Source organism: Prionailurus viverrinus, chromosome A2 (assembly GCF_022837055.1).
Source record: "Prionailurus viverrinus isolate Anna chromosome A2, UM_Priviv_1.0, whole genome shotgun sequence".
In the NCBI taxonomy this organism is placed as follows: Eukaryota; Metazoa; Chordata; class Mammalia; order Carnivora; family Felidae; genus Prionailurus; species Prionailurus viverrinus.
Window position 1 is genome coordinate 12441317 of NC_062562.1, and position 20592 is coordinate 12461908.

Consider the following 20592-nt stretch of genomic DNA (forward strand, 5'->3'; position numbering starts at 1 on the left):
CAGCCGGCGAAATGTGAGAGGAAGTGATATGTACAACTTTCAGGTTGGGGCTTAAAGGGCCAGGAGAATGCGCTACACGTTCTTCTTCTCCTAGCTGCAGGCTGGGATGCTGGTGGGTACTGAGTCCTTTGGTACCTTATGGAGGAGGAAAACATTAGAGATGAGAGTGGAATAAGGGATCCCCAACACTGGAAAACCTCCACGTCAGCCCCGGGCTGATTGTCCTCGGAGTTAGAGAAAATCACATTCTATTTTGTTTAAAATTTTTTGTAATGTTTATTGATTTTTGAGACAGAGAGTGTGCAAACAGGGGAGAGGCAGAGAGAGAGAGAGAGAGAGAGAGAGGCACAGAATCCGAAGCAGGCTCCAGGCTCCGAGCCGTCAGCACAGAGCCCGACGTGGGGCTCGAACTCACGGACCGCGAGATCATGACCTGAGCCCAAGTCAGACGCTTAACTGACTGAGCCACCCAGGCGCCCCTCGTTCTGTCTTGTTTAAACCAGTGGTGTTTTAGGCCTTGGCTAAAACAACCGAGTCTGTTTTAATCGACAAATAAATAAATAAGTAAAAGCCAACAAAAAGAAGGCAGAGCGGAGGAGGGATGGAGAAAGTGGAATTCAGTCCCATCACACTGTTCGTACCCCTGGATCCAGCCATGCCTGAAAGAGCTTTATTTCTGGAATTGCTTAGTTTTATGAGATCTTTTTTTTTTTTTTTTAATAACTATTTTTCTTGATTAAGCTCGTCTGAGGGTGGTTTCTGTCATAGGACTAGCGAATCCTGGAGAGGGCACTCTCCCTCCCAACTCAGACTACTCACCTTTCACAGTGACCTTGTGCTCCCCGGTTCCCGGATGAGTGAAGAGCTCGACGTGGACTGAAACTTCACCCACAGGGTCTTCCACACCCGAGCCTGGGCGGGGTAGGGGAGGATGCTTGGCGTGAGCTCCATTCCTCCCACCCGCTTAAGGGACCTGGACCACCTCCCACCCACCATGTGCTGGCGGCACTGGGCCATCAGCCCTGACAGGGTTGGCACTGAGGGTGGGGCTGGGATGGCACGTGGTCTTAGGAGGCCAAGAACGCTGGGTTCTGCCCCTTCACTGCCTTGCTGTAGGGTCTCAGGCGGGTCTCTTAACTTCTCTGAGTTTAACGCACCTGCCCCCCATTTTTCTCAGGCCAGTGATTGCCGCCTGGTCGAAACTCATCCTGGCAACACCTGACCCCCTAGCTGCCTGGGTTTCATTTTCTCCTTTGGGTTGGCACAGTGCCAGACTCTTCGGGTTCCCATCCTATACACTAGCTGAATACACCAGAGAATCTGTCCCACCTCCTTAGCCTCCATCCTGTCCCATCCCCCACCCTCACATGCCTGGACCGTTGCAGTAGCCACTTCTGAATCCTCTTTTCTCAGTAAGAGAAATCCTATTAAGTTAGATCACTTCCCTCCTCTGCTCAAAAGCTTTCCATGGCCTTCCATCTCCCTCTGAAGTCATCAAAGTCCTTTTTGTGATCTGCAAGGTCGCTCCCAATGTGTCCTCGCTATTCCCTGGCCTGCCTCGTTTCTCTCCACTCTCACCCTCGCTAACTCTGCTCCAGCCCCGTGGGCTTCCTCGCTGCTTCTCCAAAACACTGTGATAACCTGACCCGACCCAGAGTCCTCACTTCTTCTGAGGTGACAGCTTGCAGGATATCTTTTCTCTCCCTCCCTCCCTCAATGCCACTCCTCTTTCCAATAGAGAATCTCAAGTTTCCATTGAGAAATACCCCCACACCCACCTCAGATCTTGGTATGGCTAAATGAGCCATGGCTGCCCAGAGCATTCCCTGGCCACAGTTGCAGTGATTGGCTCAGGAATGGTCATGTGACCCACGCTGGGCCAATCAGAGTTAGCTCTGGGACTTTGGCTGCAACTCTGAGGAAAGACTCTTCGGTGCGAAGCTAGCAAGGCTGTCTCTGCCCAATGGGGGGAAAGCCTGCCTCACAGATGTCTCAACAGAGACCAGTGACCAAAGACATTGTTAGAGGCTCTGGATTCAGCTATTATTGGTGTCAGCGTAACCCTCAATCTTTCGGTTCCAGGCCCACAGATTCCCAAGTCTGCCTCTGTTTCTAGCTACCAGGAATGCCCTGACTGATTGGTTCCGCTGGGGGTCATTGAAGGAGCAGCTTAACATTCTCTGTCCCGTCCCTCTCTCTGTGGCTCTGGAAAGGGCATCCTGTGGGGCCTGAAACCTGTGACCGCCAGCACCCCCACCAGGCCCCTCCCCTGCCCCTCAGGAAGCTCCCCACACCTTGAGCGCCCCATGCATGGGGGAGGAAAGGGAGAGTCAGGGGTGGGTGCCCAAGGTTAATCCGGGTTACCTGGCATTGGGTAGGAAGTGACTGAGGCTCAGGGGGCAGAGAGGCCTGGAGACCCCCATCACCCCACTGCTGGGGCGTGCACCCCCCCCATCTTTGCTGCCCACCCCAGGCCACCTTCCTGGTCATTTCAGGCTTCGGTCCCCCCTCCCCCCACCAGTCACATGCTCAGCCTCACCTCCCCCACCCCCCAAGGCTGATGCTTCACAGCAAGCTCAATCCGGGCCAGACTGAGGGTGCCAGGGGGGGTAGTTGGGCAATGGTGGGTGGGGTGAGGGGTCAGACCATGGCCAAAGCTAGTAAGAAGGGGGAGGAGGGCAGTGCTGGGCGCCCCCATCCCGTAGTTTGCTGGCTCCAAGGGGAAGGGTCTTTCTGGGGCTTCCCTGTGCGTACCCCAATCCCATCCCTCCCCGACTATCTTCCCGTAGGGGAAGGTTCCTTGGGCAAGTGGCTTAATCTCCTTTGAGACTCAGCTTCCTCATCTGTGGAATGATGGACCATCCTGGGGGGCAATTGGGAGAAATCTTTTCAAAAATCCCTGAGAAATGCTTCTTGGCACAAGCGCTGGCCCAGAGTCAGAGCCTGAAAACCGTTAGTTTGCTATGCTTGGAAGAATGACATCAGTAATAATATTAATTAATTAATTAATTAATTAATTAGTTAATAATAATAAAAGTAACAACAATACACTCGCTGGGAGCTACTGCATGTATGACAGGTCAGGACCTTCTCTACATTTAATTCATCTAATCCTAAAAACAATCTTACGAATTAGGGCCCCTGACGGGTCCCATTTCACAGATGAGAAAGCTGAGGCTCAGGGAGGCGAGATGCTCCCTGCAGGCGTCCGGCCCGCCCAAATGGCGGAGCTGGGATCATAGCTCACTGGGATCTGAGCCCACTCTTAACCGTGCAGGCGCTGTCCGGGGGACCGGGATCTGGCTTAAGAGATGCACCTAGGAAGAAGCGGATTCCCACTCGAATCGCTTCTCCTTCCCCACGTGGAACCAGCAAGCCGTCCTTCCCCCTCATCCACCTAGGCCCCCACAGCCGGGCCGGCCTGGACGGGGCCCGGCGGGCCGGGGAGGCGGAAGGACGGGCCTTTTACTAGCCGGGGCCGGGAGGGGCGCAGGCACCGGGCACCGGGCGGGCGGCGGGCGGCGGAGGCACGTACCCTTCTCAGGATAAATGTCTTCACTAAGGGTAAACCTAGTCCCTTTTCCACCATGGACTAATCACGGGGGAAGGTGGAGAAAGGAGGGAAGGGAGGGGTGGGGGGAGAGACGAGCGAGCGAGAGGCGAGGATGGAGGGCGAGAGTGTACGTGGCGGGGAGCAGGGGAGGCGCGGAGAGGGGGCGGCGAGTGAGAGGGAGGAGAAACAAGAGAGAGAGAAACGTCAGCTGCAGACGGACGGACAGACAGCCTCCCGCTCCGGGGGGGGGGGGGGGGGGACACCAGGGACACTAAAAGCAGCAGCTTGGACTGGGCACGAAGCTGAGCACAGAGGCCTGACGCCCAGGGAGCGCCCCGGGCCCTGGGCTGACTGGAGGGCAAGGGGGCCGCTCCCCTCACCCCAGCTTCCGGCTTGCGGGCCACTCTCCCTCCTACCCCCCTGCCGGAGCTAAGCCTGGGTCAGCGGCCAAACATCTCTCCCTGGTCTTAGGGCCGGTTTTGAAAAGGGCGGGTCCTCAGGGAGGGGAACTAGGACCCTGGAGTCCTGCTCCCCTCAGCCCCAGCTGCTGTGTGGGAACTCAGAGAGGGACAGGAGACAGAGACAAGAGGAGAGAGAAAGAGAGGGAGAGAGAAAGCGAGAATTTGAGAAATGGAAACCCCTCTCCGTCCACTCCTCCAGGCCGGGGCCCCGCCCATCCCTGGGACAGCCAATCATTCCTTTGCCGCGTGACGTCATCTGCCCCGCCTCCCCCCGCCCCTAAACGTCAACCACTCCCCGGACCCTGCCCTTCAAAGCCGCGTCCCTCGGTGCTTTCAGTCGCTCCCTGGTCCTGGCCTTTCAAAGAGGTCCCGCCCCACAGCTTTCAATCCCCTCCTGGCCCCGTGATGTCATAGATTTCCCCCAGGAAATGCCAATCACCTCCTGGCCCAGTGACGTCAGAAGTCCCGCCCCCACGAGTTGTTGATCCCTCACTGGCCGGGTGACCTCACGGAGCTCGCGAGCGCCGGGAGCTGGTCAGTTGCCCCGGGCCGTGACGTCACAGAGGCGAGTCAGTGGCAGCCTCGCTGGGTAGGGGCTGGGTCGCCGCGCGCTAGGCCGCCGCTTACCCTGGGCCGATTGCGTCTGCACGAAGGTCTTGATGAGCAGGTCGGTGGCCTGCGTGTAGAGGGACAGGGCGTAGCGCAGGGACTGCAGGTCTGGGCTCTTCTCCAGGAAGGTCTTCTTGAGGCCCACGCCACCTGCGTGGAAGTATTGCTGTGGAGGACGGGGTGGCGAGAGGTGAGACCAGTTGGGCAGCCCCAATCCGCCCTCCCCAACTCCGCTGCCCTCCGGTGGTGACGCGCCCCGGATGGCCTGGGGGCCCTCAAAACACCCAAGTCGTGCTCTCCACTCCCCGACCTCCAACCCTGTCCCAAGTCCACGGGTGGGCTTCCGGCACTCTCAAAGTAATATCCATGCCTCCCGCCTCTCCCCAAGCCTCTGTGGCCCCAACCCTGCAACCTCCCAGGCTTCTCTCCAAATGTCTTCCCCAGAACGTACCTGCCTCGGGGTCTTTGCATTTACTGTGCTCACTGATGGGGAGTCCCCCCCCCCCCACTTCAAACACCCCCATTTTGCCATGGTGGTCTTCCTCTGGGTAAGGTCTCGAGGAGCTTTCCCTGACCACCCTCCTTACTGTGTTGCGAACCCTGTTTCACTATAATTCTCTGTTGCAGCAAAAAATGTCTTCTAGAGTAATTTTCATGCTTTTTGGGTCATGGAGACCACAGTGTTCTTGCACGGGCTGGTCCTCTGCCTGGAATGCTTTGTTTGCTTTGCCTTGTGAACGCCTACGCATTCCTCAAGACCCACCTCCCACATGCCTTCTTTCAGAAAGCCCTAGCTTCTCCGTTCCTGGGCTCCCTCAACTCCCATCCTCCCTTCTACCCGGCCCTGACCCCACAGAGCTGGGGCTGCCCCCCCGAACCTAGGGCTCCTCGGGGCCCCGCCATCAGCCAGCCCGGAGCTGACAGAAGAGTCATCAGGGGGTGTTTGTAAATTGGATACATTGAGGTGGGTTCAAGCCTAAGTCACACGCTCTGCCTGCTCCCCCTGGGATGACACAGGGGTGGGAACTCTCACCTTGATGGTGTCCAGGGCCAGCTCAACTACTGCACACTGCTTCGGGGTCAAGCTCTTGGCTTCTTCTCGTACCATGTGGTCCTGGATGGACGGAGAGAGGGCCCGGGTGGGCAGACCCACCTTAGGGATCTGCCTGTCTATGGGCCTCATCCCTGTAAAACTCTGAGGAGTTGGAGAGTGGGTCTGTCTTTTCATCACGATGTCCCTGGTGCCTAGCATGTGAGTGGCACCCAACAGGGGCTCAATATTTGTTGAATAAACGACGTGTACCCTTGATCAAGCTGTATCTGAAGCCGAACTTTGCACATCTTTCCAACCCAGTGGAGCAAATCAATTATGCTTCCGTCAGTCTGAGGAGGGTTTCTGTCCCTTGAGCATGTCACCATTCTGGGACCTCTCCCCCCAGGAAGCTTCCCCACCCCAATCTCCTGCCCCCACCCCTGGCCTCACCTTGAGTTTAGACAGCTGACCCAGTTCTTTGGCTGCATTGAAGATCATCTGGGTTCCCTGCAGGTAACAAAGAGTCACAGCCAAGGTGAGCGTGGGGGTCCTCCAGACCAATCCCCACAGCCTTACTGACACCCCAGCCCGGGACACGATCTTAGTTTTTGTCCACAGGCTCTGGGCAGGGCAATGGTTGTGTCCCAGGGACAGAGGCCTGGAGCTTCCCCCTCAGAAAGCGCTGAGGAGGAGGTGGTGACTTTGTCCTTGCAAATCCCAGTGTGGGCGCACTACCCACCCTCTCGCCTCCCTCAGGACCCCAGGTTTGTGGGACAGAGACGACAGAATGGGCAGCGAGGGGCCGTGGGTGTAGGGAGCCGTAGATGGTGTTTGCCGGTATGGGATGGGCTTCCCAGCCCGAAGTCAGGGGGTTTTGAGAAAACTGGGGGATGGGCTCTAGTGACCCCCGCCCCCAGCCTTCCCCGCACCCTCCCTGGGCCCATTCTCTGTGTGGGCGAATTTCCCCAATAATCTGGGCGGTTGTTAGTCTGACCTTGTAAAGGGAAGAATCCTCCCCACCCACACACACCTCGGTACCCATCCCCCACCCCACCCAAAACAGACACCAGCAAGATGGCATCCTGGTTATGGCCCCGATGAGCCGGGTGGGCCTGGGTTCAAATCCCAGCTCTGCTGTGTGGTCCTGGGCAAGTCACTTAACCTCTCTGAGCCTTCCCATCTAGTCGGGGGGCATCGTATCCACTTCATGGCTTAGCTGGGGCTCAATCTGTCTTTGTTCGGTGTTCGCTGTTATTATCATTTGGTCTCAAGGTCATGAGCAGTGCTGGGGGCAATGGTCCTGCCGCCTCCGATCTCTGTGCTGGGTGACCTGCGGCATGTCCCCGGCCTTTTCTGGGCCTCAGTTTCCTTCCCTGGTTAACAGGGGCACCTACACTAGCTTGGGGGATGGGGGAGGCCTAAGTGTCAATGAGGTAACGAGTCCTGTGTTTACTGGGCCCTGGGACGGTCCGGGGTCCTGAGCAGGGCGAGGCAGGGAGGAGGGCCATTCATAGCTGTGATCTTTGGAATCGTGTGGAGGGTCGACCAGCTGGCCGATGGGAGCTGGCCCTCCGGCCACTATTACTGTTGTTACTTTCATCCTGGCTGTCGCTACTCTTTTCATTCCTTGTCTGTGATGACCGGAGGCTGTCATGAGGTACAGTGACTCAGGAGCCCAGCCGTCTGGTCCTTGGTTCCCCCTGCCACCCCCTCCTCCCCTCCTGCCTCCCCCCCGCCCGCCGCCCCTCGCGAGCAAACCAGACAGACAAAGGAAGAAGAGACCACGGATGGGTTCACAGTGCGCCCCCCGAGACGGCACAGACCACAGAGGTGGAAGGAGGCACGGGGTGGGGAGGGGGTGGGGGGGTGGGAGCCAGACAGACAGTGACGGGCTGGTCTTACATCTGAGTGGCTTGGCAATTTCACCCTGCCCTGTGGAGAGAATCAGGCGGAGGTCAGAGTTTGGGCGGCTGATGGGAGGGTGCTCACTGGGGTTTCCCTGCCCCCTGAAAGCACAGTTCCACTCCCCGGCCCACAGGCTGCCCTCCCCCCTCCCCCAGCTCCTGGGTCTAATGCTGGGCCCCCTCCTCAGCTAGGCACCTTCCCTCGTCTCCCACTGGGAGCTGGGGGGCTAGAAGCCCAGACTAGCCAGGAGGCTAGAACCAGCCTGTCACCTGGGGACAGCCTGCCCAGGGATGAGGCGCCTTGGGGAGGAGGAGAGGAGAGAAAGGGCTTGGGTTTCTCTCCTCCCCCAACTCCCAGGACTCTTCCCTGGGAACCCTGGCTCTCAAAGAAACGTACTTCTAGGTACCACAAGTTCCCTCAGTGCAGAGAAACGCACCCAAGCACATCCACGCAGGTGCAGAGAGTTTATGCCCCCTCATAACACACACCTGGATCAGCATACAACACACACACACACACACACACACACACACACACACACACACAGAGCTCACACACTAAAATACACACGTGCACTCCCAAATGCTTGCACACATGTGCACAATCACACACATCAACTCACACACTCTCACCCCCACACGGATGCACTTGCATGTAAATGGTGCCCCCCAAAAGGGCTACATGAGTGAGTAGGGAAGCCCTACAACCCATGTTCACGTAGCAGAGACCCCTCCTGTGCGCTCACAGGGATGACAGTTCCTGCGTGAATTGCACAGCAAGGGCAACTGTTCATGTGCTGCCACAGCTCCCGTCTCCTTACAACAAACACCCGTTAGAACAACAACGACATCTACATGAACAACAAGGCATGTCTCGGTCGAGGGCCGTGGTCCAGCGTCTGGGGCCCTTCTTGAAGCCACAGAATTTCAGCGGAACCCAGCGCTGAGATAAGCTCTCTGGGTCTTGTTATGAGAGGGAGGGAGCTGTTTGCATACGTTTGCGTACACATTTGCCCACACGTGCACCCAGACTCCAAGCCATGTCCCTGAAGAAATCAACTCGTCTCTGACTTCTGGTTTTGTGGGAGTTGGTTAAGACACCTGCCTTTTACCTGTGATCCCCAGCTGACCTTCCTGCCCATGCCAATGAACACACACGCACACACACACACTCGGACCCCGGAGCTCAGGACCTCAGCACAGATGAGGCCCTCATTACCTTTTCTAATCCCTTGCCATGTTTTCTCAAGAGGGTGCCCTGCAGAGACAATGTCACAGGGTGATCAACCTGGCAAGCCATGTGGGGTGGGAACCCAGGGTGATCACATACGTACTCATGGGGACAGGAGGTAAGGGGCATCTAATACCGCACAGGGGGCTGATGGCTGGGTTGCATGTGTGTGTGCCTCAATGATCAACTCTTAAAGGCTGTAAGAGAGTCAGAGAGACAGGGAAGAGAAAGAGAGGAAAAACAGAAATACAGAGCCAGAGAGAAAGAAGTCACTGCCAAAATATAACCCATTTACGTTTACTGTATATATGAGGATCTTGTTGCTTGGGTCAACAGGAGAACAAATGGGCTCCAAATTCAGACAGGCCTGAATTTGAAACCTGACTCTGGCCTACGTTTACTACGTGGCCTTGAGCAAGTGACTTCTCCTCTCTGAGCCTCAGCTTCCCTCATTGCAAAATAGGAACAATAATATCCACCTCACTCAAAGGGTTGTCACGAAGGTGGCCTGTAACATCAGCTATGAGGTCTGGCATACAAGGAATCATCAATAAATGTGAATCCCTGGCCCCCTGGGTGGCTTAGTCGATTTGAGTGTCTGACTCTTGGTTTCGGCTCAGGTCATGATCCCGGGGTCATAGGATCAAGCCCCACATCGGGCTCTGTGCTGAGTGTGGAGCCTGCTTGGGATTCTGTCTCTCTCTCTCCCTCTGCCCCTCTCCCCTGTTTATGCTCCCCCCCCCCTCTTTAGTGGGGACGGAGTGACTCCCCTTAGCTCCTTGCTGCCACCAAGTGGTTACAGCCAAAGATCCAGACTGCAGCCACCAAGAAGTGAGACGAGTAAGTGCGAACTTTGGACAGGTGACAACTTACGACGACCTGTCTTGCCCACAAAGGGAGATCTCTGCCCTCCTATGTGTCTACATATCGCCTCCGCCAACAATAATATTAGCTCTAATTTTAGTGACCACACAGCCTAAGCTAGTCACGGAGATGAGCACTTTAATGCATCATCCCATTTGGTTCTCACCACAACCCTCAACAGAGTTACTGCAGTGAACCCCTTTTTCCAGACAAGGAAGTGGAGGTTGAGAGGTGAAGTGACTTCCCAAGGTCACAGAGAGAGTGGCTGGGCTGGGATTTGACGCCAAGATGGCCTGACACAAAGTCACGGATGCTACCTCCCACCTGGGTGCCTGGGCGTGTGCCCGGGATTCACGTGGTCGTGGGGTGGGACTGGGAGGGCAGAGGTTGGTAGGAGGGTCTGCACTGAGCAGCCGAGTGGGGGCCCAGATGGTGAGGGCCTGTATTTTGGGAGGCTGCTAGCAGTTCAGAGCCCAAAGGGGAGGTCAGAGCGACTCCGTCGACTTTTAACCTCCTTCTGGCTTCGGGGAGAGACTGATACCCTGCTGGAGTCTGAGAATATGGGAGGAAGGGTGATTTCCAACTAAAGGACGAGGTCAGATGGGAAGGTCCTGGGCTCGGGGTTTGGGGTTTGGGAGGGGGAAGGTAGGTCCTCTCTGCTTATAATGGGGCGGGGTGGGCGGGCGTGGCCTCCCTCCCTCCAGGCCCCGCCCCCTCCCCATGCCCCGCCCCAGACAGACACAGGCACATCTAGGCGGGAGGTGGGACAGTGGGTGGGGGGCCGGTGGGTGAGGAGGGGGCGCTGGGTGGGGTGGGTGCAGCCACGCGGTGGGCCGAGTCCAGACACAGAGCGGACGGACAGACAGACGGACAGAAGGGCCTCTACTTACGATCATCTGTCAGCCGCGATGGGGGTGGGGCGGTGGGGGAGGGGGGAATAAGTCACCATGAGTCTCCCAGGAAGGTCAGGGAGGGGGCGGAGACGGCACCGAGGGGCGGACCCCGTGCCCCTGCCCAGCCCAGAGGAGGCAGGCAGGTGGTCGGAGGTCCGAAGCCTCCTCCACCAGGGTTGCCTCCTGGTGGCCCTGCCCATCCTCCCCAAGCCCCCCTCCTGTCCACCCAGGAATGCCCTCTCACTCCGTGCTGTGCCATGAACCCGTGTGCCATTGCTGTCCTCAGGCCCCCACACCTCCAGGGAGGAACCCACTCCCAACCACGCCCCACTGCAGAGGTCTCGGGTCCCCCACTCCCTCCTGGAAGCCTGATCCCTGGGGATCACGATCTCTGGGCTGTTCCCAGAAGGGTTCCAGAGGCATGGCCCTGGTCTCTGGATGAATGCTGACCTCTGCTCGACTTCTCTGACCTTGGATGCTCTCTGTGACCTCTGATTGACCTCTGGGAGCCCTCTGTCTCTGATCTTTGAAGTCCATGGTGTCTCCCCTCCTTGTCTCTTGATTGACCCCCCAAGAGCCCTCCGATGAACACACTGACCCGTATGCCCTGTGTGATCCATGGATGGCCATGAGCCCCAAACTGACCTCTTTACTTTCTGGGTGACCTCTGACCTTCGTAAGCCCTCCTGACCCACGGGCGGCTTCTATGTCCCCTTAGACATCTCTTAACTCTACTTGACCTCTTTTTATATATCTGACCCAGGCATGACCTCTTTGACGACTTTTGACCCGTATATGACCTCTCTGATCTTTGAATGGCCCCACTGACCTCTGAGCCCCAATGCCTTTGGCATCAAGTTCTCTGGGCTCCCACAGGGGAGGTGGCCCAGGGATCCCCTGTGGGCCTCACCGTCTGGTCGGTGAGGGGTGGCAAGACGATTGTCTTCTCCATGGTGTTCATGACCAGCTTCCATAACTCCTTCAGCACCCGCTTCAGCACCGTCTTCTCGCAGATTTTGGCAAAGAGGGTCAGGCTGGAAGTGAGGGGCAGATCTGAGAGACAGCCCAGCTGGCCCGTAACCCACAGAGCCCCTTTCCCTCGACAAATGTGGGAAAGGACTCCATGGACCCACCAGAGGGCACAGAGCCTCTACAGGGACCCCTGGATGGTCAGCCTGATGGAACTATGGTGCATGATACATGTGAAGAGTGAATGGCAGGTGGACAGGCCAGCAGGGGCCGGACTGGAAGGGGACTCAACACCTGGGAGGAAGGCCTGGGCCTTCGGATGAGGGCAGTGGGGAGCCATGGAGTGTTCGAGAGAGACACAGCCAGACTTTCCTGTTGGAAAGAACAGAGTGGGGGGCAAGCTAATAGGAAGGCTGGAGACTAGGGACTGTGAGGGGGCTGGGGCCATGCTCAGGAGAGAGAGGGAAGGGGAACGATGGGAAGAGGGAAAACAACAGGGGCGCCTCGGTAGCTCAGTCAGTTAAGCGTCTGACTCTCCGTTTCGGCTCAGGTCACGATCTCATGGTTTTGTGAGTTCGAGCTCCACATCGGGCACTGTGCCGACAGCGTGGAGCCCGCTTGGAATTCTCTCTCTCCTTGTCTCTCTACCCCTCCCCTGCTCACACTGTCCCTGTCTCTCTCAAAATAAATAAATAAAAGTTAAAAGTTTTTTGGCCAAAAACAAAAGGAAGGAAAACAACAAAGAATCCGTGATTGGATGTATGGGGATCGAAGGAGACGGGGTAATCCACCATGATCCACCCAGCAACTGACCCACCCATCCAAACTATCCCTCCCCCAACTTCCTTTAATGGCCCCTCCATATTTTGCCTTCCCCCTTCCTCCCTGGCTCCTTCCCTCCCAACCATCCTTCCACCCATCCATCCATCCATCTTCCTATCTCCTTTCCTTCCTTCTTTCCATCCTCTCATCTACACTTCCATCCACTTATCCTTATTTCAATCGATTGATCCATTCGTCCATCCATCCATCCATCCATCCATCCACCCATCCAACCACCATCCACTCACCCTTACAAATATCTCCTCACCAGTCCTTCCGATCATTTACCCACCCATCTTCCCATCCTTCATACCTCCACCCACCCAACCAAACCATCCAACCACCACCCAGCAAACATGCCCCTAGTGTCCCCTCCAGGTCAGCCCTGGGTTTCTGAGGTCCCATCCCTGACCACCCCCTGGCCGTCTCAGTCCACCCAGCCCGACTCACTTGCTGTCCAGCAGGTCCATGATGGGTTGCAGTACATTGTCAGCGTCCTGGGCCACGCTGCTGCAGGCACTGGCTGGCACGTTGCCCGTGCCCTTCACCTGGCTGAGGATGTCACCCATCTGCTTGACACACTCCTCGATGTGTGGCTGGAAGCTGGGGGCACAGGGGGTGGAGCTCAGGCCAGGCTCTCCAGGCCTCCCAGAGAAAGGGTCAGATGAGGCCTCAAAAGCTGACCCGTGGACCTTGATGTTTTATCCCAAGCATCATGGAGGCATGGCATATCACTGAGCAGGGGAGGGGATGGTGTGGAATAGCAGAATTGGGCACTGTGCTGAGACATTTGCTTGTGTTGTTTATTTCATTGCACAGTTCTACCCAGGCACTATTATCATCCCCACTTTATAGATAAGTAAAGTAAGGTTCAGAGAGGTTGAATGACTCACCCAAGGCTATATAGCTAGTAAGTGGGAAGCCAGGATCGAACTCAGGTCTAACTCCAAGCCTGAAGTCTTCACCACTAACTACATCTGCTGAGTCTCTGGATGCCCCAGGGTCAGAGGTCTGGGGGCTGCCCCCTCTTGTCTGCTCCCAGCCCTAGAGGTGCCCCCACCTGGTAGCAAACACCCGGCTGAGCTCGTCCAAGACATTGTTGAGTTTCACCTGGAGCTCCTTCAAGATGTCACTGGCCTCAGCATCCAGCTGAGGAGGGAGAAGGGACATTAGATCAGGTTTACAGAGCATCCACATAAGTGGGGCATTTGCCCATCCAACCCAGGGAAAGAGATCCCAAAGGGCTGGGGAGGAAACGGGCACAGATAGTGAAGCTTCTTGCTTGGGTTTGAGGGAGTGGTTGAGCTGGAATTCATCAATAGCCTGCAGGGACACAGGGGAGATGGTGACCCTGCCCCAGGCCTCGCCTTACCTCTTTTCCTCCCATGGCTTCGAACATCTTCTCCAGCTGCACTCGGAGCTGCTGAGTGTTGTTCATGAGGATGCAGGGCTGGCGGTGCAAACAGAGCAGAGATTCAGGACTCAGGATCCCTCCCCAGAGCCTCCCCCATCCACTGCCGGGGACCCCGGGATGGTTTCAGGGTCTGGGTCCAGAGAAAGCTGGGGTCCCATAGGGTCATCTGAGAATGGAAGACAGCCTTGGGATCAGATTCCTGGGAATGTTGGGGAGGACGGTCTCTGGGGATTGGCAGGGGGAATCAGGGCTCAAGTAGCTCCTCCCCTGAGGGGGGCTGGCTTCTGGGAGTAGCAGGAAGGGGAGAGTTCTTGTCACACACCTATATTCTCCTACGTGGTCTCAAAGCTTTGCAAGCTCACATCCATACACCCTGAAGGTTTCATTCACAACAACCAGACAGTGACACACTGAAGGCACGTGCCCTCACCTCCAGATCCCCTCAGACACACACAGCCAGGTACACGGACACACACAGTTGGACATACACAGACAGAAGTATCAGAGCCCAGGGAAGGATGAGCCCTTGGGGGTACAGAATGGGGATGGGAGGGGACAGGACAGGGACCCCCAAAGGTCACCACTTTCTCCTTCTCCTTGGAGCAGTAAGAGGCGAAGTCCTTGGAGATGATGTCTGCATACTGGAGGAGCACATTACTGATGGTCTGGGGAGGATACAGATGTGGGGGAAGAACAGGAGCTGGAGTCAGGCAGGCTCATCAAGAGCCACTAGTGAGATCAGGGTTGAATCCAAACCCCTATGAGCACTCAAGATGGACCCATTTGATGGGTGAATTCTCCACCCAGGATAACCATCACAACCAAGAGGAGACACCACCAGGTAAAGATGATTATTTTATGTAGAGCCAGCTTTTTCACAGAGCAACCAACCGTCATACTAACCCAGCTCCAAGCATGAGCGCGACTCAACCCCAAATGGAATCCCAATTCTAACTTGCAGCCCTTGACTTCAACCCAGCCTAAAGCCAATTAGCTGGAACCCTCAAACCCAGTTGGATGGTCTTGACTTCCAAACTCACCCCAAGACCCACCCAAATTCTACATAAATCCCAACACTCACTCCAACCTCAATGCCAAATGGAATCTCAATCCCAATCGTAACACTAAACCCAATCCCAAATTCAACCCCATCTTCAACCTTGACCCCAGCTCCAAATTCAACTCCAACTGTAACCACAACCCTGACCTCAACCTCAACCTCAACCTAAACACTGTCCTCAACCACAACTCCAACACTGATGTCAACCCCAACCTCAATCCCACTGATATCACCAATCCCAACTTTGACCTCAGTCCTAATCTTAACCCTGCCCCTGACCTGGACCGCAATCCCAATCTCAAGTGCAACCCCAACCTTGACCCTATCCCAATCCCATCCCTCCCCTGGACTGCATTCCCAACCCCACCCACACCCCCGCACCTTGGCAAAGCGCCTCATATAGTGCCCCACGATCTGGGGGTCAGGGCACTCAAGTTTCTTGATGATCTCAAAGCTCTGGTTGAGCTGGGAGAAGACGTCCACCACGGAGCAGGAGAACAGAGCATGCTCTGAAGTCTGCTGGAACTGCAGGGGTGGGGAGGCCATGAGGGAAGAGAGGGGTCAGAGCCAGACAGTCCCTAGAGTCCAACCCTCCCACTCTTCATGGGGAAAGCCAGAGACCAACTGCCCTGGGGTGAGATGGACACTGTGGAAGGGTGACTTAGAGGTGGACACAGAGACTATGGATAGAGAGAGTGGGGCTTCCAGCTGGACGAACTCTTTCATTTGTTGAGTGGACAAACAACCTTCAAAATCATGAACAAGATGAAGACGGTAGTCACCTTTCAGAGACTGGCTTCATCTCAAGGGCAAGTTTTGCCTCCATATTGGATCCCAATGGACCCCAGAGGGAGCAAGACCACTGTGGGCAGACTAGGGGCTTGGTCATGGGTCAGTCTCCTCACCCCATCCTTCTTGTCTCGCTCCAGGGCCCCATGCAGGAAATCCCGGGACACCTCCTCATTCTCATCCAGCCACTGGATGACAAAGGGCTCAAACCACCTGGAACAGAGAGCAGGAGTGAGGTCTTGCCACCTCTTGTCCCCTGGCCCTCTGCTTTGCCTGGTTCTGGATGGTACTTGGGCAGGTCCTCCTCTCCCTTGAACTCACCCTGTGGCCTCCGGTGGGGGGCTACTCCCTGCTTCCCTACCCCACCAGGCCTCGGTTACTTCAGCCATGAAATGGACCTCATGACCACTGTCAGAGAAAGGCCCATACTTGCAGGAACCATGGTTCAGATAAACGACCCATGGGTAAGGGCATTTACTCTCTGGGATCCCATTACCTGTACAACAGAGGAGTATCTATCCCACAGTGCTGCTGTGAGCGTGAATGACACAACGTATAGTAGGTCCTCGGTAAATGGTGACCACCATCCTGCTCTCCAACACAGCCCGTGAGTCAGACATCCAGAGTTCAAATCCTGGCTCCGTCACTCATTGGATGTCACCTTGGGCAAGTCCTTCGGCATTTAACTCTCCATTTCCTCATCCACAAAATGGGAATTATAACGCTCCCATCTTATAGAATCGTCAAAAGGATTAAATGAGAAAAGGCACATAGGACTGCTCAATGCAGTTCCTGATACTTATGAATATTAATTGGGCTATAGGAGTCCATAGTCTAATGGCTGAAAATAGAGAATACTAGGTTTGCACCCCACTGTGACCCTGATGCCTAGGGAACCCTGAGTAGGTCAGCCCTCATCTCTGGGCCTCCGTCTAGCTGTCAGCACTACGGTTCTGGCCTGGGGCAAGGGACTTACGCAGGGTACTCAGGCACGCGGTCCTTGAAGGCAGGAAGCTCTGCCACATACTCGTTATATAGCCACTTGACCTTGAAGTGTAGGTTCATGTAGTCAGCACTCTTACACAGGCGATGCTTGTCATGCTCTGGTAGAGGAAGAACGGACGTGGCTCAGTCAGGAAAGTCTCCACCTTCTGTCTTGGCAGCACCTGCTCTGGCCATCACAGGTGTCCAACCTCAAGCTTGAGGGTCCAGGACACTCACAGCATTGGAGGGGATACTGAGGCACAGCTACCTACTGTAGCCAGGCTGGCAGACATGGGAATTGTGGGGGGGGTGGGTACTTACCCTCCATGGCATACTTCATGTCCTGGGCAAACAGGTTCCACATCACTTCAGCACTGATTTTACCCACGTTCAGCTCCTGGGGAAACCTGGTGAAGGTCATGGAAGTATGAAACCTTGGCAGATGGAAGCAAGATGGCACAGGCTGCTTTGGCCTTCTGACCCAGAGGGTAGTGCAGGACAGGCAGAGGGATCTGGATTCAAGCCCCCTCAAAGCCACTGACTTGCTGAGTGACTCTGAACTGAAGCCCTGCTTCTCCCTGAGTCTCCATCCATCTATCTCTCCATCCCTCCACCCACTCATTCACCCAGCTTTCTACCCACCCATTCACTCACCCATCTGTCTATCCACTCACCCATTTCTCTATGCATCCATCCATCCATCCATCCATCCATCCATCCATCTCTCCATCCAATCAGCTATCCATCCATTCCTTTATCTACCCATTCATCCTTCCACCAATCTATCCATTCATCAACCTATTCACCCATTCAGTGTATCCCCATCCATCCATCCATCCATCCATCCATCCATCTCTCCATACAGCCATCCATCTCTCCATCCAAACAGCTATCCATCCATTCCTTTATCTACCCATTCATCCTTCCACCAATCTATCCATTCATCAACCTATTCACCCATTCAGTGTATCCCCATCCATCCATCCATCCATCCATCCATCCATCCATCCATCTCTCCATACAGCCATCCATCTCTCCATCCAAACAGCTATCCATCCATTCCTTTATCTACCCATTCATCCTTCCACCAATCTATCCATTCATCAACCTATTCATCCATTCAGTATATTCCCATCCCTCCCTCCATCCATCCCTCCATCCATCCATCCACCCATCCATCTCTCCGTACAGCCATCCATCTCTCCATCCAATCAGCTATCCATCCATTCAGTCATACATATCTCCATCCATCTTCCCATCCATCCATCCACCTTTCAGTCCATCAATCCCAAATCCCTGATCTTAACTGAATATCTAACTAACCAAGAGATACTGGCACACCAGAGTTGAGAGCCCCTCTAGCACTCAGGGATAAATAAGACACAACAGTTCATTCAGCTAACATAGATGAAAACTCTACAGATACATAAATCCATATAAAACTGTGTACATATTCACACACAATTACACAATATACAATATTGTATATTGAAGTGCATTCCACAATTGTACGCATATATACAATATACATTTAAACCCATAGGCCACAACTATACACAGAATTACATCCACACACAAGATATAATGCAATTTAAATGTAAAACATTTGGTGGAGTATTTAACACACATTAAATACTTGAACAACACTGCTTATTGTTATTTACGAGCCTACACTATTATATACATGTGTACACATTTTTATCCACACAAATCAACATGTACAAAATACATATCCGATTATACCAGTGATTGTATACATACACACAGTTCTATGTTTCTGTTTATAAATTATGCCATATTTCATTCAGGCACAACCACACCTACAGTTGCTTCCACATACGCATCATTTTATGTGTAATTAGACACGATCGTCTTTACACATAAGACACAAAGTTGTGTACACACACACACATACACACACACTATAAACATACACCTCCAGATAATTAACTGCACGGATGCACAACTCACTGGTTGAGGCAGGGAGTGTATGAATTCTTGTCTTCCTCAATGATGGACACTATGAGAGTGATCAGCTTGGACCAGAAGTCAAGGTTCTTGATGCTGGGTCCCTGTTCCTCTGGGGGAACTTCTCCTTTCTTAGCCTGGAAGGGGCAATGGAGAGATTGGCCAGAGGGGTCCAGGGGGTGGGTGCCTCAGTTAGTTCATTATTGAGGGGTAGGAGGTTAGTGAGGAAGGGGCCCTGTTAATAGTGTGTGGTTCAAGTGGGAAAACTGCATGAAAAGGAACTGAACTCTTGTAAACCGGTCTAAACAGAGCTCATGTCCCTGCAGCTCAACAAAGCTTGATTAGACTCAACTCATAAAGTTGAATAGAACTGAATTTAGTTGAAAAAACCTGAAGCCCATGAAACCAAATGGAACTGAAATGAATGCCAATCAGGCCCACTTAGCTTAACAGATGGAGATTCTCAGAGTTAATTCAGTGAAACTGAACTTGGGCCAATTACACTGAGTGGAGTGGAATTAAACTTAACTGGATTGAATTAAACTCAAATGAATTCAATTGGATTGAACCTAATCAACTCATCCAAGAGCAACATCATCCTAAGTCAAAATAATGGAAATAAATAGACTTGAACTCAACCCAACCTAAATTAATCTAATTCAACTCAACCAAGTCATCCCAATCCAACTCTACCTACTCAACTCAACCTAATATCCTCAGGCCAGCTCAATCCAACTGTAGTCAGTCAATGAAAATGGATGCAGCTAAATTCAACTGAAACAAACCCAACTCAACCCAACTCATTTGAACTCAACTATACCCAAGGCAACGATCCAGCGTATCCTAACTCAAGTCAACTCAACCCAGTCGAGAATAACTTCAGTTCAACTGAATAGAAAAAAAAAATGGATTTTTGCTCAAGGAAACTCAGCTTAATCCCACTCAGTTCTGCTCACTAGTTAGCCAAGAGCAATTTTAAGTCATCTGAAAAGAAATAAATGAAGCTGAACAGTTTATAGTTAAACCAAACTCAGCCCAATTTAATCCACTGCACCTCAACCCAATTCAATTCAAAGTGACTTGATTTCAATTCAAGGGACTGTAAATGAATGGAATGAAATGAAATCTCACTAAATTCAGCTTATCTTATCTCCTATGAGAAGCCCAAGGTGAGGTAGGGGTCACCTTAGCTCCCACAGACTCTTGCAATTCCTCCACCCCAGGGCTAATCATCCTAGGTTGTGAATTTCCGATGTATACATCTTTCCCTTCTAATAAGCCATGAGCTCCTTGAAACCTTATTGACAATCCTGGGACATTATATGTGTAGATAAACACATATTAAAAGATCTCAAATAAACTGACTTGGAATGGCCCAAACTGAATTTTACTCAAAAAATTCAATTCAACTCAACATTTAGAACAGTGATTCTATCCTAGGCACACTGTATGCCTAACTCAACTAAATTCAGCTAAAACTGAATTTATTGAGCATCGATTGTGTATCAGCTGCCAAGCACTTACCTACACTTTATCTAAAGGTTGCAGTTCATTGAATCTTCTCTTCAATCCTGAGATATGGGTTTATGACCTCATTTTACAGAGGGAGATACTGAGGCTCAGTTAAACCGCTTGAGAAGGGGAAGCTCTGGAACTTGGTCAGGGCCTGGTTGGTATCCCCTATTCCTTTCTGCTTTATCTGGGGTCCTCACCGGATCTGTCTGGTATTCCCGGCTATAGAGTTCATGACAGTTGTTGAAGATGTACTCATAAGTAGAGTTGAGGCAGGCTTTCACGCAATCTTTCACCACTTGGCTGGCTCGGGGTGGGCTCTGGAGTTCTTGCACCTAGGGGGAGGGAGACGGGCACGAGTGGGCACAGCTGGGACAGGAGGGATGCAGGAAATGGCTACAAGTAGTTATGAGCTTAAGGAAATGTAGCAGGATGAAAGTAGAGGCTCACTGAGAAAGGGCACATTTCTCCAAGAGAAACGTTACTCGGTTAGGAGCTAAGAGTCCTGGAGAATGCCCCTTGGAGA

General features: G+C 53.6%; 1 protein-coding gene across 1 annotated transcript in view; it reads right to left on the minus strand.

The window, feature by feature from the left end:
• UNC13A (unc-13 homolog A) overlaps positions 1 to 20592 on the minus strand; it is a 56871-nt gene that overhangs the window by 4236 nt on the left and 32043 nt on the right. The window contains 19 exon segments of the mRNA XM_047828011.1: positions 820 to 912; positions 3536 to 3592; positions 4642 to 4789; positions 5657 to 5737; positions 6107 to 6163; positions 7559 to 7588; positions 8780 to 8818; positions 10546 to 10551; positions 11459 to 11582; positions 12790 to 12942; positions 13400 to 13488; positions 13712 to 13789; positions 14335 to 14418; positions 15195 to 15338; positions 15719 to 15815; positions 16579 to 16705; positions 16908 to 16993; positions 18558 to 18691; positions 20267 to 20401. Of these exon segments, the coding sequence (XP_047683967.1) occupies positions 820 to 912; positions 3536 to 3592; positions 4642 to 4789; positions 5657 to 5737; positions 6107 to 6163; positions 7559 to 7588; positions 8780 to 8818; positions 10546 to 10551; positions 11459 to 11582; positions 12790 to 12942; positions 13400 to 13488; positions 13712 to 13789; positions 14335 to 14418; positions 15195 to 15338; positions 15719 to 15815; positions 16579 to 16705; positions 16908 to 16993; positions 18558 to 18691; positions 20267 to 20401 (1762 nt within the window).